The sequence below is a fragment of the Topomyia yanbarensis genome, chromosome 1 (genome assembly GCF_030247195.1).
Source record: "Topomyia yanbarensis strain Yona2022 chromosome 1, ASM3024719v1, whole genome shotgun sequence".
Taxonomy (NCBI): Eukaryota; Metazoa; Arthropoda; class Insecta; order Diptera; family Culicidae; genus Topomyia; species Topomyia yanbarensis.
In genome coordinates this window covers 139,766,868-139,784,638 of record NC_080670.1, presented here as the reverse complement: position 1 = coordinate 139,784,638, position 17,771 = coordinate 139,766,868, and the positions used below count along the sequence as shown (strand labels likewise).

Genomic DNA, 17,771 nt, shown 5'->3' with positions numbered 1-17,771 from the left:
CCTTCATAGGCGTGCGCAGCCTTTTCCATTAGTGGGGGCTAACGGCTTAAAAACATTCAGTCATGTTAAACCTCCATTATCAGGTAGATTTCTGGTAAAGGTTCGATTGTAAAACAGCTATTTTATTTTGTTATTGAAATTGAAGTTGTTTCATTTATTTCTTAAATGTAGAAACGGGTTTCTCAAAAAAGGTAATCAAAGTATTTCTCTATCTAATTATCATCCCATTTTAAGTAGGCTTAAAAATTAACATTAAACATTTTCTACTTCCTCGAAAAAAATTTCTCGTGGTCTTTGACGCAAAACAATTCTCACGTTTTTGTCTTTCTCATATGGAAAGGCTATGCAATCACTCTGAAAAACGTCAACCTAATCTCGGCTCGGAGCGCCGAGTGTCATATCCCATTCGACTCAGTTCGTCGAAATCGGAAAAAGTCTGTATGTGTGTGTGTAGGGTTCGTCGCGGTTGCGGTATTTACCGCAACCGCGCGGTATTTACCGCACCCGCACCGCAAAAACTGCGGTGCGGTAAGACACTTTTTCTTGCGGATGCGGTGCGGGAAATGAGCATTTACCGCGCGGTATTACCGCAACCGCACTTAAAAAAATAATTGATAAGTCTGCAGTCTGCATTAAAAAGTGAATTAAAACTTTGACTTTTACCATTTAAGAACGACGAAACTTATTACCTTACAATAGGGAAACATAATAAACATTTGATTGCTCTAATTTCCATGGACTTGACAATGATTGGAAAATAAATCCGAATATAATCTGTATTCGACCTATCGTTACTTGATTTTTTACATTTTGTTTATTCTAATATGATAAAACAATCTGTTACTAAGAAATAAAATCTATAAGCTGTGTCCAAAATAATTTGGCATCAGTATTTTTACGACATATTTTCAACACTTTTAAAAATTTACAAGCGAACCTTTTCAAATATATAAAATGCACAATACAATCATTGAAAAACAATTGAATTGCACTGTCAAATCCAATTTAAAAATGCATCATTTCTCCCGATTCCTCTTGACAATCGTGGAATTATGAATCGTTTACGATGACATTTTCTCAACTGTGAATTTTGATTAAATTGGAGAACTTTTGATTAATTTGGAGAACTTAAAAGTGTTCCTATTGATTGCTGCGGAAGAACGTTTTTGTATGTATAATGATGAAGTACATGTAGGGTTCGCAGTACCGACCCTTTTTGTCGAGAACCGGTACTATGGTACTGAAGCCCTTTTTTTAAATTCGAAAAGAGCTTCAAAATTAAATTAAATGCTGAAACTGATGACCTTATTCTCAGATGATTGATTTGTGCTGATCAAAAAACATGTTTATTGTTTTTAATTGATTCGGAATGGCATGACTCATTTCAACAGAAAATATTTTTCGTAAGCGGCACCTTCTTTTATTTCGAAATCTAGGCCACTATGAAATCAATAACTGCTAAGCGGTGCGACTTTTATCGACTTTAACAGATGGTAAAAGTAAGAAACACTATTAATAACAGTAAATCAAAGCGAGAATGGCAGTAAATCCGAGCAGGTTGCTCGCTTTTCTTCTCTTGATTTGCTGTAAATTGGTTTCGACCTGCATACCAAGGCTCTTTGCTTTCCTGTAAACTATGGAGTTTTGCTGAATTTTCGTATCACTAATAATCACAAATCGCCCCATTTGGAGTAGCTCACCAAGTCTAAAATTGTTAGCTGCTAAATCGCTGTTCTTTATTTTATAAATAAAGGTTTAAGAGCAAACCAAAGACATGATTCAGACCATAGTCTTATTACATGCCACCCAGTAAAAAATGGAAACCAATCAGAATGTCGCTAATAAAAAAAATTATAGCAAATTTTTACGTCTCTTACGCTAGATGTGAATATTATGAAATTTAGTACAAGATCGTTAAAATTTAATAATAACAATATAAAGAATTTAAACATTCCGTTCAGTACAACGGGAGCTAGTAATGTTTAACTTATAGAAGGTAATTAATTTAATTAAAAGTCATCTTGCAGACCGATATTTTGAAACATGTCCCCCTAGAGAATCCACATATTTTTCATAAAAAAATTGTATGGTACCGAAAATAACGGTACTGGCTTTTCTTCAGTACCGGTATTACGGTACCAAAAATGGGTCGGTATTCCCGGGATTTTCGGTACTGGTATTACCGGTACCACAACCCTAAGTACAGCTTCATTTCATATGACTTCAGTGCTATGCTAAGATTTACCTTGTTTCGAAAGTATTTATCTCAAAATGTACGGAATTTTATTAATAAAACTTGCAAAGTGTCAACTTTTTTAATTTTTTAATAAATGTTACATTCTGAGGAGTCCGTCAAAGTTTATGTACGTGTAAATAAGAGTAATATTTTATTATATTTGGTTATTCAAAAAAATTGATAATTTTTCAACACACTTTTCAAAAATGCAGAATTTTACCGCATTTACCGCATTACCGCGCGGTGCGGTGCAGTAAATGCAGTGCGGTTGCGGTAAGCGGTGCGGTTTTATTATTTTTTTGCGGTTGCGGTGCGGACTATCCTTTTACCGCCCACATCCGCACCGCGACGAACCCTATGTGTGTGTATGTATGTGCGTATGTGTCAAATAATGTCACTCATTTTTCTCAGAGATGGCTGGACCGATTTGCCCAAACTTAGTCTCAAATGAAAGGTGCAACCTTTCCATCGGCTGCTATTGAATTTTGGATCGATCGGAATTCTGATTCCGGAATTACGGGTTTCAGAGTGCGGCCACACAGAAATTTCTCATATAAACTATAGGAAAAATTAAAAATAGAATTTTTATTTTTGATGCTAAATGTGTTCAAGGTGCATGAGATTTGATGCAAACTCGAAAAAAAATTTGACGACGATTCACTTTTTTGGATTTTGGCACATTTTTGCCTTTCTCATATAGAAAGGTTATGCAAAACGTCAACCTAATTTTTTTTCGACTCGCATAAGGTTTCTGGATTTTAACAGGGGCGTAGTTGATGGTTTACGGAGAGGGGTTACACCCCCCCCCCCCCTCTACTGTTCACTACCCTCCCTTAAAAATCTCCTTAAATCACCCCTCAGACCACCACCCCATCCAGCCCTCATAGGGGGGCTTTCAACCCCATCATCTTTAAACCACCACTATATCACAAAGCATACCAATTTAAGCTGGGGAGTCGTTCGTTCATGGGACTTTCGCCCTCCTCACATACCCACCCCCGCATGACAAAATGAGTTAGCAAGCAGATAACATTGATCATCAAGTTCGTGGCTGGCATGCCATTGTGTATAAGTGCATAGTGTACTAAGAATGTAATGGACATTTCCGCAATTATGTTGAACATAAAAAGCCTCCGTGCCATAGTTTAGAGAAATGAGAAAGGCACAATTGCATCGCTAGGTGGATTAAAACAGGTTTTTTATATGATTTTTTTGAAGTTAGTAAACTTGACCATTTTTCAGTCCCACATAACTCATAAACTATTGATGCATGGAATTTTTAAGAATATTTAATGTTGTGATTTCGTATGAGTTGACTGGATTTTTTTTAACATTTGCTTTATGTATACTGCAATAAGCAAAGCCAATTTGATGCTTTTAATTGGAAGTATGCTTTAGCATAAAACGTTATTAGAAGAAAATGATGCGTATTTATTGTAGTTTAAAGATACATTGCACAGTGGTCCCCCCTATAGTCCATTAAATTAAAAAAAATTATTGGCAAGAGCGTGTTTTTATCTCGTGATTATACGGTTATGGATATATGTTCTATTGTTATAAACTTCATTTTGATAATAATGAACTGATTTTTTAGTATAGAGATGAATTCTTATGGTGGTTTTGGCTTTAACTAACTTTTTCCGTCGATATCCCTCGCAAATTTTTCTTTAATATGATCTTCAGACTATTCAGTTCCTTTTAAACTAGGCTTTAGCTGCGCATGTCTGCACCCAGAATGCCTGGAGAATCTAAGATGTTGTATATGTTTGACGAGTTAGCACAAGACGAAAAAATTCATTTCACATTTTAAAACTATATTATTTATTAATACTTCATATCTTGAAATTAAATAGCTTAATTATTATTTTCAAACAATTCAAATGTAATTATCATTTTCAAAAGATTGGTCTGTGATTTGGTTCACGAGATATCATGTTCACTGGAAAGGATATTAAAATATGTGCGTTCAAGCACAAAAGCTGCAGTTTCAAGAATTTTCAATAAAAAATCGTGTTTTTATTGCAAGCACATCAAAAAATGTACTATTTGATACTCTAAAAAAATGTTAGAGCAAAAAATAATGTTTATTAAATATGAATGATTAGTCTAATAAGAAAAGCCATATCACACTGTTATGTGGATACAATAATTTTTTTAATGTGAAATTCGGATTCAGCGACCCAAAATTTACTAAAGAAATATAGTTTAGTAGCGATATTTGCATTGCACACATTTATGACCCCTCTCTTAAGGAATGGAATCACTGTGCATTGTGGATTTTTGCGGTTTTTATTCGACTCGAATGAAAATTTGAACTTTGGACGTGATACCTGCATTTAATTTCTGCACAAGCTGCTGGTCAACATCTTTTGCTGCTTTTTTCCAGTATCTGGTCATAGAATTATCATCCTTAGCCATGTTTCAATTTTATATATTTAAATAATGTAGTATAGATTTGGATTGGTTGGAATTCCGGGCAGTTTGGGAAGTTCATCCTATTCTCAAGGACGTTGACGTCATTATCCCGGAACTGCTATTGCGTATTCTTACTGTAGTAGCTACTCGCCAAATCTGGAAAAACTTGGAAGGGACCTAATTAATCACTAGCTGTTTTTAAGACTATCGTAGATGTATAACTCGGTTCATATTGTAGGTTGTGATGAAAATCGGAGTCTTATGGCCATAACTGCAACTTTACTGCCTGATCATACACTTTTTTCCGGCAAACTTGTCTACAACAACAATTTTATACTTCTTGGAAATTTGTGATCTTTGGCAATATAAAGCTTCTGTCCCGGAAGCTGTTTAAATTCAAATTTTCATAACCCTTTCAGGTGCATTTATTGAATTTGTTCAGATCCTGACCATACATCTTTCAGACCCGCGATTTTGGCCATAATGTTTTGCTTTACGGTCCAGCTCGATTGATTGATAGCCCTGTACGAAAACGATGACATCGCTTCGACAACACAATGGCACCGTCAGGACAGCAGACACACATTACATAAAATCTGTTTGTACTGCACATATAAAGGTTTGGCCATTGTGATCATCATACTCGGGTTGTCATTTCTTTTGTGCAGAATTAATTCCCTATTTTCCATCACGTGACAATTTTGCATTTCATTGCAAGCAAATTGCAGTCAAAAATTTACAGAACCGGTCACAAAGAGCACTATACCGGAAAAGAAAACTCATAACGATTCTACATTCCAATGAGTTCCAAATATTTCTAATTTGGAATTTTATTTCTAAATTTTTAGAATCATTTTGAAAAAATTTCGTTAAAAATCAGAGTGGATCTCAACATACGAGCTATTTCAATTTTAATAGGCCGCCTGCTATAAAGTTACCTTGTTTTAATACCAATTAATTTTTTTTTGAGCATCAAGACTCAAGAATGTTTCAATGAAAAGTTTTACAACTGAACAAAATGCAAAGCATAAATAAAATCAATAAAAAAAGTACTAAGAACTGAGCTCGAAAGGTGGAAAAATCCATAAAAAAAATCATAATGAGATATACAAAACAAAAATACCAAAAAAACAAAAATTGAATTTGAATAATCAGATCAAAATATTTACGAAATGTATTATTTCTCTTTCTATTTGGTAATGGATTATGGCCCACTGATTTTTTTTTCACTATAGGTTTTTAAGTTTGAAAAATAATTTTTATTTTACTTTAAAACTTTGTTAACTTCAATTTAAGATATCAATTTTTTCAGTATGTGAATTCTGACCTAGATTTTCACCTAAAATTACTTTTTCAATTTAAAAAAAAATTCTATTTAAGGTATTGGGTGAATCTTTAATGGATTTGTAAGAAAAATTATGACAAACAAAAACTTCTGAACAACTTCTGAGCAACTCCGAGAATCAAGTAGAAAATAGAAAACTTCCTTTCTGTAGGAAAATATTTAATAACACTTTTCGAGGTTTTTTGAGTGGTCCAAAATGCATTTAGAAAACATAGTTAAGAAAGAAATCAATGTTTTTCGTAAACCTGTGCTATTTATAGCGACTGGGTATTTGATGCGAACCATGGTTAAATGCATTAGACATTTCCTGGGAGCCACTTTCCAGTCACGCTCCACACACATATTTTCCTCGATTGCCTTTTTTCAGTGACAGCAACGCTTTCCCCAAAAATCGACGACGCCTTATAGGTTGTCTACTGATCACTTTAACGAGTCTCCTACGCTCTACATGCCCAAAACTGAATATCATTTTAACCCTACGGAAGTCGCGCTTATGGCCCACTGAACGAGCAGCCGCTGGTGCCTTAAGACGATTTCGCTAGATTTCCAAAGCAGCGTGCACTCAGCGCGACTGCCGGAAGGTTACACTGTCTCTAACATGCTAGTCCATAATTATCAAGCCTTATGCGCATCTGTCGTGATCGTCCTTTTCAGCGGCTTTCAGCTCACTACACTGTTCTAATGTATAACCAGTGCGAGCAATAAGGTCCTAGTCTGATTTTTCTCATCTGTTGCTCGTTGGCACTCCACATCGAACAAGTTTCCTCGTGTGTTATCCGATAGTCATGTGACTGCTGAACTGATCACCTTATGAACTTGCTACTATTCTTGATTGATCGTTCCCCAAAACCTTTTGTCCTAAAAGGGGAATTATACATCTCATGCTTTCCATGAAATAAGATATTTAAACATATATTTTTGGTATTCTCTATTAAACTATTGCTCTTGTAGCGTGCTATAAAACTTCAATTGTTACAGGAAGAGGTTTAGAAGCTTCCGGACTGTTTTTTATCTTTTGCTGGTAGGAGTCGTGCTTAGGCAGAGTTACTACGAATTGCTTAAATCTACCATGTTTCACGGCAACAGCAGAGTCGTCCCTCTTTACCATGCTTTAGCTTTCCTATCTGTATATTCCAAATCCTTTCATAACTAATTTTTTAAAACTTTTGCTACTTAGTAATTTCTAGGTAATTTAATGTCGTTAAAATGAAAAGAAGACAGAAGTAGAATAAGTTGTTATCCAAATAAATAGCATCTATATAGTTCTTCCAAGATTATATTACTGTTAAGTTTTAGAAAAAAGTTGAAAGTTTCTCTTGTTCTCGCTTTCCATGTAATACCTCCTGAAATCACCATATATGCCTTTTTAATTCCAGAGCATTAGGGGGGGGGCTATATCCCCCCCTAGCCCCCCCTTGCGCACGCCAATGATGACCTTTCCATTTTAGACAAAACATGTCTACGGCGGATTACTGGATATGGTTAGAATAGCCATTGTGCTCGAAAGCCACTATTCATCGGCAAAAATAACAAGCGGCTCGAATTCGCAAGAAATCACATTAACATGCTTCTGGAGTTTTTGAAACACTTTGTCTGGTCGGATAAGTCAAAGTTTGCGCTGTTCAACCGAAAACGACGACTAAAAGTATGGCGAAAAAGCGATGAAAGGGCTGCTGGACAAACATCTCCAACCAACCATGAAACATGGCGGAGGAAACATTGTGGTTTGGGGATGTTTGTCGTGGTTTGGTACTGAAAATCTGTCTTTAATCAATGGGATAATTACAGAGGACGGACATATTGCTTTGAGCGAAAATTTGGAAGAGTCGTTTTGGGAGAGCCCTCATTTCAGCACAATCAAAAATCTGTGGGGCATTCTTAACACTAGTGTGAACAAATTCGGAGTAACTATTAAACAATTTGCATTTTGTAGCTCTTAAAGAAGTTTGGAAAGGCTTGATCATGAGTATGTGGAAAACTTAATGGAAAGCATACCAAAACGGTTGCAGTTGATCACAAAAGCGAAAGGAAATAATTTTGATTAATAATTAATTATTTGATTATGAGTGATTCGATGTTTTTTTCAAGCTTAACGTGATGTGTCAGTTTAAAAAAACGTTGTTTTATATGATCTGTTTTATGTTAATTTCCCTGAAAAAAAATATCCTTTGTATAAATATTTACATGATTTGTGATTGGATACATTTTGTAACGGTTAAAGTACTCCAACCCATACTTTAATTACAACTTTGACTATTTTGATGCTATTCAATTAGCAAGGGACTGCAAAATGTGAAGTATTTTTAATATTAAGAGCAAGCAGGTGAAGGAAGAAAGTATTGATAATATTGGAAAATAGGGTCGCATGAGCGACCCACTTAAAAATAGTTACGTCAAGATGCATATAAAAGGAGCGTCACAATTTATTTGCTTTTAAATTCAAAAACATGCAAAAATGTGCAACGTTCACGTTGTTTTTGAGAATGATAGACAAATAATAACTTAAATGTCGTGACTTCTGTTTACTTACACTGCGCCGTTCCATCAATACCGGATTGATTTCTGAACGTGACACATTTCCATTTTTGTCTAGGTCTTGTGTAGTGACTGACGTATGAGCAGGGAGCTAAATTTATAGTTATTGTACCTTATAGAGTATATTCTTCCATGCTTTAAATTTATATATTGATTTTATCCAGAATCTCCATTTCGGGATATTATATTCTAAATACGCGTTTTATTCATAATAATCGCTACTATATGTATTACATTCACTATTTCTATTATGTTATTCATACTCATTATATCTATATATCTATCTATCTATCTATCTATCTATCTATTTATCTATCTATCTATCTATCTATCTATCTATCTATCTATCTATCTATCTATCTATCTATCTATCTATCTATCTATCTATCTATCTATCTATCTATCTATCTATCTATCTATCTATCTATCTATCTATCTATCTATCTATCTATCTATCTATCTATCTATCTATCTATCTATCTATCTATCTATCTATCTATCTATCTATCTATCTATCTATCTATCTATCTATCTATCTATCTATCTATCTATCTATCTATCTATCTATCTATCTATCTATCTATCTATCTATCTATCTATCTATCTATCTATCTATCTATCTATCTATCTATCTATCTATCTATCTATCTATCTATCTATCTATCTATCTATCTATCTATCTATCTATCTATCTATCTATCTATCTATCTATCTATCTATCTATCTATCTATCTATCTATCTATCTATCTATCTATCTATCTATCTATCTATCTATCTATCTATCTATCTATCTATCTATCTATCTATCTATCTATCTATCTATCTATCTATCTATCTATCTATCTATCTATCTATCTATCTATCTATCTATCTATCTATCTATCTATCTATCTATCTATCTATCTATCTATCTATCTATCTATCTATCTATCTATCTATCTATCTATCTATCTATCTATCTATCTATCTATCTATCTATCTATCTATCTATCTATCTATCTATCTATCTATCTATCTATCTATCTATCTATCTATCTATCTATCTATCTATCTATCTATCTATCTATCTATCTATCTATCTATCTATCTATCTATCTATCTATCTATCTATCTATCTATCTATCTATCTATCTATCTATCTATCTATCTATCTATCTATCTATCTATCTATCTATCTATCTATCTATCTATCTATCTATCTATCTATCTATCTATCTATCTATCTATCTATCTATCTATCTATCTATCTATCTATCTATCTATCTATCTATCTATCTATCTATCTATCTATCTATCTATCTATCTATCTATCTATCTATCTATCTATCTATCTATCTATCTATCTATCTATCTATCTATCTATCTATCTATCTATCTATCTATCTATCTATCTATCTATCTATCTATCTATCTATCTATCTATCTATCTATCTATCTATCTATCTATCTATCTATCTATCTATCTATCTATCTATCTATCTATCTATCTATCTATCTATCTATCTATCTATCTATCTATCTATCTATCTATCTATCTATCTATCTATCTATCTATCTATCTATCTATCTATCTATCTATCTATCTATCTATCTATCTATCTATCTATCTATCTATCTATCTATCTATCTATCTATCTATCTATCTATCTATCTATCTATCTATCTATCTATCTATCTATCTATCTATCTATCTATCTATCTATCTATCTATCTATCTATCTATCTATCTATCTATCTATCTATCTATCTATCTATCTATCTATCTATCTATCTATCTATCTATCTATCTATCTATCTATCTATCTATCTATCTATCTATCTATCTATCTATCTATCTATCTATCTATCTATCTATCTATCTATCTATCTATCTATCTATCTATCTATCTATCTATCTATCTATCTATCTATCTATCTATCTATCTATCTATCTATCTATCTATCTATCTATCTATCTATCTATCTATCTATCTATCTATCTATCTATCTATCTATCTATCTATCTATCTATCTATCTATCTATCTATCTATCTATCTATCTATCTATCTATCTATCTATCTATCTATCTATCTATCTATCTATCTATCTATCTATCTATCTATCTATCTATCTATCTATCTATCTATCTATCTATCTATCTATCTATCTATCTATCTATCTATCTATCTATCTATCTATCTATCTATCTATCTATCTATCTATCTATCTATCTATCTATCTATCTATCTATCTATCTATCTATCTATCTATCTATCTATCTATCTATCTATCTATCTATCTATCTATCTATCTATCTATCTATCTATCTATCTATCTATCTATCTATCTATCTATCTATCTATCTATCTATCTATCTATCTATCTATCTATCTATCTATCTATCTATCTATCTATCTATCTATCTATCTATCTATCTATCTATCTATCTATCTATCTATCTATCTATCTATCTATCTATCTATCTATCTATCTATCTATCTATCTATCTATCTATCTATCTATCTATCTATCTATCTATCTATCTATCTATCTATCTATCTATCTATCTATCTATCTATCTATCTATCTATCTATCTATCTATCTATCTATCTATCTATCTATCTATCTATCTATCTATCTATCTATCTATCTATCTATCTATCTATCTATCTATCTATCTATCTATCTATCTATCTATCTATCTATCTATCTATCTATCTATCTATCTATCTATCTATCTATCTATCTATCTATCTATCTATCTATCTATCTATCTATCTATCTATCTATCTATCTATCTATCTATCTATCTATCTATCTATCTATCTATCTATCTATCTATCTATCTATCTATCTATCTATCTATCTATCTATCTATCTATCTATCTATCTATCTATCTATCTATCTATCTATCTATCTATCTATCTATCTATCTATCTATCTACCTATCTATCTATCTATCTATCTATCTATCTATCTATCTATCTATCTATCTATCTATCTATCTATCTATCTATCTATCTATCTATCTATCTATCTATCTATCTATCTATCTATCTATCTATCTATCTATCTATCTATCTATCTATCTATCTATCTATCTATCTATCTATCTATCTATCTATCTATCTATCTATCTATCTATCTATCTATCTATCTATCTATCTATCTATCTATCTATCTATCTATCTATCTATCTATCTATCTATCTATCTATCTATCTATCTATCTATCTATCTATCTATCTATCTATCTATCTATCTATCTATCTATCTATCTATCTATCTATCTATCTATCTATCTATCTATCTATCTATCTATCTATCTATCTATCTATCTATCTATCTATCTATCTATCTATCTATCTATCTATCTATCTATCTATCTATCTATCTATCTATCTATCTATCTATCTATCTATCTATCTATCTATCTATCTATCTATCTATCTATCTATCTATCTATCTATCTATCTATCTATCTATCTATCTATCTATCTATCTATCTATCTATCTATCTATCTATCTATCTATCTATCTATCTATCTATCTATCTATCTATCTATCTATCTATCTATCTATCTATCTATCTATCTATCTATCTATCTATCTATCTATCTATCTATCTATCTATCTATCTATCTATCTATCTATCTATCTATCTATCTATCTATCTATCTATCTATCTATCTATCTATCTATCTATCTATCTATCTATCTATCTATCTATCTATCTGTCTATCTATCTATCTATCTATCTATCTATCTATCTATCTATCTATCTATCTATCTATCTATCTATCTATCTATCTATCTATCTATCTATCTATCTATCTATCTATCTATCTATCTATCTATCTATCTATCTATCTATCTATCTATCTATCTATCTATCTATCTATCTTCTATATATATAAATGTCAATGTTTGTATGTATATGATTTATAGACTCCCAAACGGCTTAACCGATTTCCGTAAAAATTTATACACAGTAGGCATTTGTTATGGAGCGTGTTTGTGTGCTATTGGTTGGGGATTATCTGCCTGCCAGATGGCGCTTCGGAACAAATTGTGTTTTCCTCTTATTTCGTTGAAAGTCACAGCAACGCGCGATGGGTATTGGCTAGTACATTATATTTATTATTTTGAATATATTCACATATATGCTGAACTGAAAACTGATTGTATATTCATAGTTCAATAAACTGTATATAATCACGTGGGAAGGAAGGAATGCATCAGGGTACTTTGTGATTGGAAGACTGGAGATGGAGTAGATTGCCAACCTGAATCAATTGGAGGAATCCTCCCGTTTGTTCCTGAAGGTTTGAAATGAGTAAGACGCGCCTTTCTAACAAACAAATCATCACGCGAGTTAAAGCTGGTATTGCGAAATCATATATTATGTGACCGGATGTTATTGTTGGAAGGTTTTTTCCCCGCGGAATGCGCGTAAATGCCTCTATGTATGGGTCCACCCAACCCTATTTTGGCCCTTCGTTAACCGCAATAATACGAAAGTTAGCTGAAAACAAAATTAACCCACTTTTCCATATAGTGACATAAATTTTGTAAGATCGCTTACTGCGTTAAATGATGATAATTTTTTTAACGCATCTCTATTGTGACTTTAGCACCATCACACTTGACATAGACATGTTTCAAGTTATCCAGCAAACTTAAGTTTTTTTGCAGTGGAACAATTCAAGCAAGACATTGTGCCTAGCAAAATTTAATTCCCAAAACTTAACCTTGCTACCAAAACCCAGGGGATTCGGTGAAATATGACGGGTTTGAGAAATACGTTACTCTGGCTCAAAAGCTTATTTTCGTCAAGAGCTAAGCATGAGAATAGGTTGCCCTAGACTTTTATTATATTCACACCAACGACTAAATTCTCACTACGATTAGTCATTTCAGCTAACATTTGAATTTAGTTCGAAATTCCTGGATTATCGAATTCCTGGTAATCTTATTATTGTATGGCACACTGAAGAAGGTTTTCGAATTTGTCTGTTTGAGCGGAATGTGTAGAAAAACTGGAAGAACCCAGTATAAATAAAAATGTTGCATCGCTGTTTCGGAGAAGTCTCTTGGGACAGCATTAATTACAACGAAAGTACCAATCTTGACTCAATCCAAGAAAAATATCGCTACTCATTTTTCAACGATTAATCGGAATCAAGCTCAACCGAATAATTTCAGCTTAATTTATTGACTGGAACTGGTCAATTAACCGTCAGGAATATCATATGTTCATAGGTCATTCATAGGTCGGCCTAAAAATCGAAAAAAAATTATTTTATCTTAAAGGTCTTAATCATGTAATTCCCGATTGTTTATGTAGAATCGAGCAGCAGAAGCAGAATTAAAGTGTTTTTCATCTTGATCCCTTTCGGAGGCGTGACGCGTCAATTGTTGCTTTAAACACGATTATCTCGAAATCATATTTTTCCAAAAACGTCGTCGTGGTGCCTAGGATTGCCGAAAAAGTTGTCAACCGATTTAAATTTTTTTTATGTGTTCGTAATTTATTATTCACTTTCTTGAACAATTAAATTTTTTCATCTAAATTTCTTTATCAATGGTAAGATTTTTTTTCATGATATTTGTTTGTTCAGATAAAAAAGTGACCTTTTCGAAAAATCGTCCCCACCTGCAAAATGTTTTTTAATGGATCGTTCAAGAGCGCCACAATTCCCTATACACATTTCATGTGTTCGGCTTTATGCTTTCAGCTGAGTTATTGGACTGGAATCGTCATCGGCGGAAATTGTTATACAATCGATAATTATTAGTATATTTACATGTTCTCAAGCTGACTTTACAAATTAGACATTGCACTACGCAAGACGTATAACAAGTATTCAATAAAAATAAGACTACCCATCGTTACACAAATTCTTCTACAACTTTTCCCTATTATCCCGCACCGCAACATATATAACTCCTTAATATCACTAATAGAACGATTATTTCACATGCAACGCGAGCTTCCCTTTTAATTGCTTGACTTGTGATTTAACTTATGATTGTGAATCACAAGTCTGATACAGATAGTTGGGATTTTACACGCAAACGTGGAATCTGTTACCTAACTAACACCGTTATTGTTTGACCCCGGAACATAGAGTGATTCTTATCCCAATTACTATTGGTTCATACATTTCGACAGCAGTTAGGATTAGAAGATGAACCTATTTCACCACAGATGAAAAACGACAAAATACCGACCTACTACATAAACATATTTCATAATAAATCAAAATGATACTCACCTGGAAAGCATGGCTGCATCTTGTGGACTCGTGGCTCCACCGTTTCCATTCGACGAGACAACAGCAGCAGCTGCTGCCGCCGCTGCAGCGGACAGTGGCAATGATGGGATAGGTGCTATCACACCGACACCTTTCTTAGAATTAGGCTCATGACGGCTAAGAATGCTGGATATTGAGAAGCTAGTGTATCCGGGCGTTGCAGAAGTTTTCCCCACCGTGGGTGATCCTTCTAACGAATGTTGATGATGATCCGTCGGTGGAGGTGTTTTTGGAGGACTAAGCTGAGATTCTGGACTATGCGAGAAACTATTGTTGTTATTACTTAGGCCACTGGCTATACTATGATAGTTGTGTTGATTAGTTGCATTATGCTGCAGGTGATTAACAAGCGATGGATGGTGCATATGACTGTGGTGAAGATGGGTATTATCCGGCGACGATATGTGCTCATCATCACTGTGCAGCGCATGAGGACTTTCTGAGCCTATGATTCCACGAGGACTCGGTTCCGGGCTGGACACCACGTTAACGTCAATATCCACTTCCGAAGAAGACATAGCTTTTAATTTACTACACACGAATTTCAGTATACACCAGTTTTAATAATGTAACGCTTACAGGAATCAAGTGTTAAACTTGGATTATTATGTTGCCATATTTTTACACTATTTGGATAATACTTTTTCTCAGCCACGATACCACGATTACTCAATTGCTCGAACAAACGAATTAGAAACTTCAATCAATCGTAATAATTTTGAGTCAACACCTGGGTTCAAATGATTCTGCTGAACTAAATCCCGGTGAATATCCCTTAGTGAGTGATACCGTTTCCGCTCACACTTCCACACAGTGCAATTCACTATTCTCCAGCATTTTCCACTAGTGGGAACTTAGCTACTAGCACAACACTGTATGACCAGAACACACGTTGTTTACTCGTCGGTAGCGTTCAAATTACAAAATGAGTTTAACATACAACAAAATTATTAAACCCCATTTAACTAACAACTTGTGAATCGCTTGTTTGTTTTGTTATGGATTTTATTGCCGCTGTGCTTCTGCTCTGCACCCTTCGTCAACGCGCGCGCATATACAAACATATGTTTCAAACAGCAGCAGGAACAACACTCAAGGAAGATCGTACGCAAGGACTAAAACAACCCTCGTTTGTGCAAGCGAGAGAAGGATGGAACAAAACTAGGAAGAGTGAAACGAACGTTTTCGAAAAGTGCGTCGAACTTCGAAAAGGGGTGGAGTCAGCGCTTTCATCCCCTACCGATGGCCTATCACAGCAGCCTACACTCAGTCACGTACATGTGTGTGTTGGTGAACAACCCTAACGCTTTTGTGTTGGTCAAAGTCGTATGAGGGGTGACTGAGTTTTAATTTGATTTGAATTTCGGAGGGGATTTAGCAAACTTTGTTCTTTTTTGTTACTTTCTTTGTATGCTGTATGTGTAGACGCAATGCAGTCTTCAAAAAAGGACTGTTTCATACATGTTTTTCTTTACTTTTCTGTCCGTTGAAAAATAAATTTGAAATAATTTGAAATGTTTTTTGGTATGAAAAATGTAAATTACGTGCTCATTTTCTCTAATTTCAGTTAATTTTCATACAATTCTTTTCATAACTACGTTTCCTTGAAATTTCATTGCAAAATATTGAAATTGGTTAAGTTACAATAAATTTTCAGGTACCTCGAGAAATACGGTGTGTACCATATCTCAATATCTCCTGGACCAACTTCCAGGAATTTCGCAACAGTTCTTCTATACACAATTGCCCAGGTAACTACAGAAGCCTTTCACAAATTTTGTAGTATTATTATTTCAACAATAATATGTTATTCTATTTTTCTTTAGCAAAAATAAGACTTTTGGCTTCAAAACTAAAGAAAAAACGAACAAATCAGCATAGGATAACATCAGGGCTAGAAATCTCAAAGGCTAAACCAAATAGATGGAAAAGCAGAAAAATGGCTCATAAAATGGACGGACACACGATTTATCTCGAGGTACCTGAAACAAAAATGATATTTTTGAAATGTTCTTAAATCTAAAATAACTTTTGATTGTTGACGGGTTAAGGAAAATGCTCGGAACCGAAACAATTTTCATAGATGACGGAGATATCTAAAGGCGAAAAAAATGTGAGCTGGAGATTATATCAATTCATATCACACAAATTCCTGAAAAATGTTATTGTTTAATACATGTCATATTGCCATGATATTTAAGATACTTGGAAAAGGTGAATGAAACGGTCTCGCCGATATCCAGCATGCGAAAACCCTTTCTATAACCTATGTACTGCCAAAAACACGTTCTAGGTCGCTCCCGGAAGTGTAATGGGTTACACTTCATTTTCTCTCTCTCTCTCTACAACTCAATTTGTTGACCGGAGCGAACCTTTCGCTTGACTTTGTGCTACGAAGCGAATCGTATTACGATGAAACCGGATTTGGAATTGCAGGTTCCATTATTCAAATACGGACACACGGACGGACACACGATTTATCTCGAGGTACCTGAAACAAAAATGATATTTTTGAAATGTTCTTAAATCTAAAATAACTTTTGATTGTGAGCATCACAAACTCAAGCTTTTACTAAAATGTAAATTTTATTATTTATCCACAATAGAAGAAAATCATAATAATTGATTTTAAAGGTAAATAGAAATAGCCTAAAATATTTTGATACCCTGGATACATGGAACCTGGGTAAAAATTTCTGAAGTGCCCCCTCCCCCCATTTTTCACAAAGTGGTGAATTTTGCAAAACATGTTTTAATTTTATTGTTTAGGTACCCCTAAACATCTTCATGAAATATTTTGTCGTTATACGAAATATTTATAATAGTTTTAGTTATTTGAAAATTTATACACCTTATTATTATAATACTTTTTACAGCAAAAGTTTAATTTCGAATTGCACCAAACTTCACTGGTGGTTTAACAAATGTTTAGTCTTGGAAA

At 33.5% G+C, this 17,771-nt stretch overlaps 1 protein-coding gene across 1 annotated transcript in view; it reads right to left on the bottom strand.

The window, feature by feature from the left end:
• LOC131695301 (homeobox protein Hmx) overlaps window positions 1-15,927 on the bottom strand; it is a 126,937-nt gene extending 111,010 nt beyond the window's left edge. The window contains exon 1 of the mRNA XM_058983797.1: window positions 14,792-15,927. Coding sequence (XP_058839780.1) covers window positions 14,792-15,348 — 557 coding nt within the window. The 5' untranslated portion in view covers window positions 15,349-15,927. The remainder of the gene's footprint in view (window positions 1-14,791) is intronic.
• Between the last annotated feature and the right edge of the window lie 1,844 nt (window positions 15,928-17,771).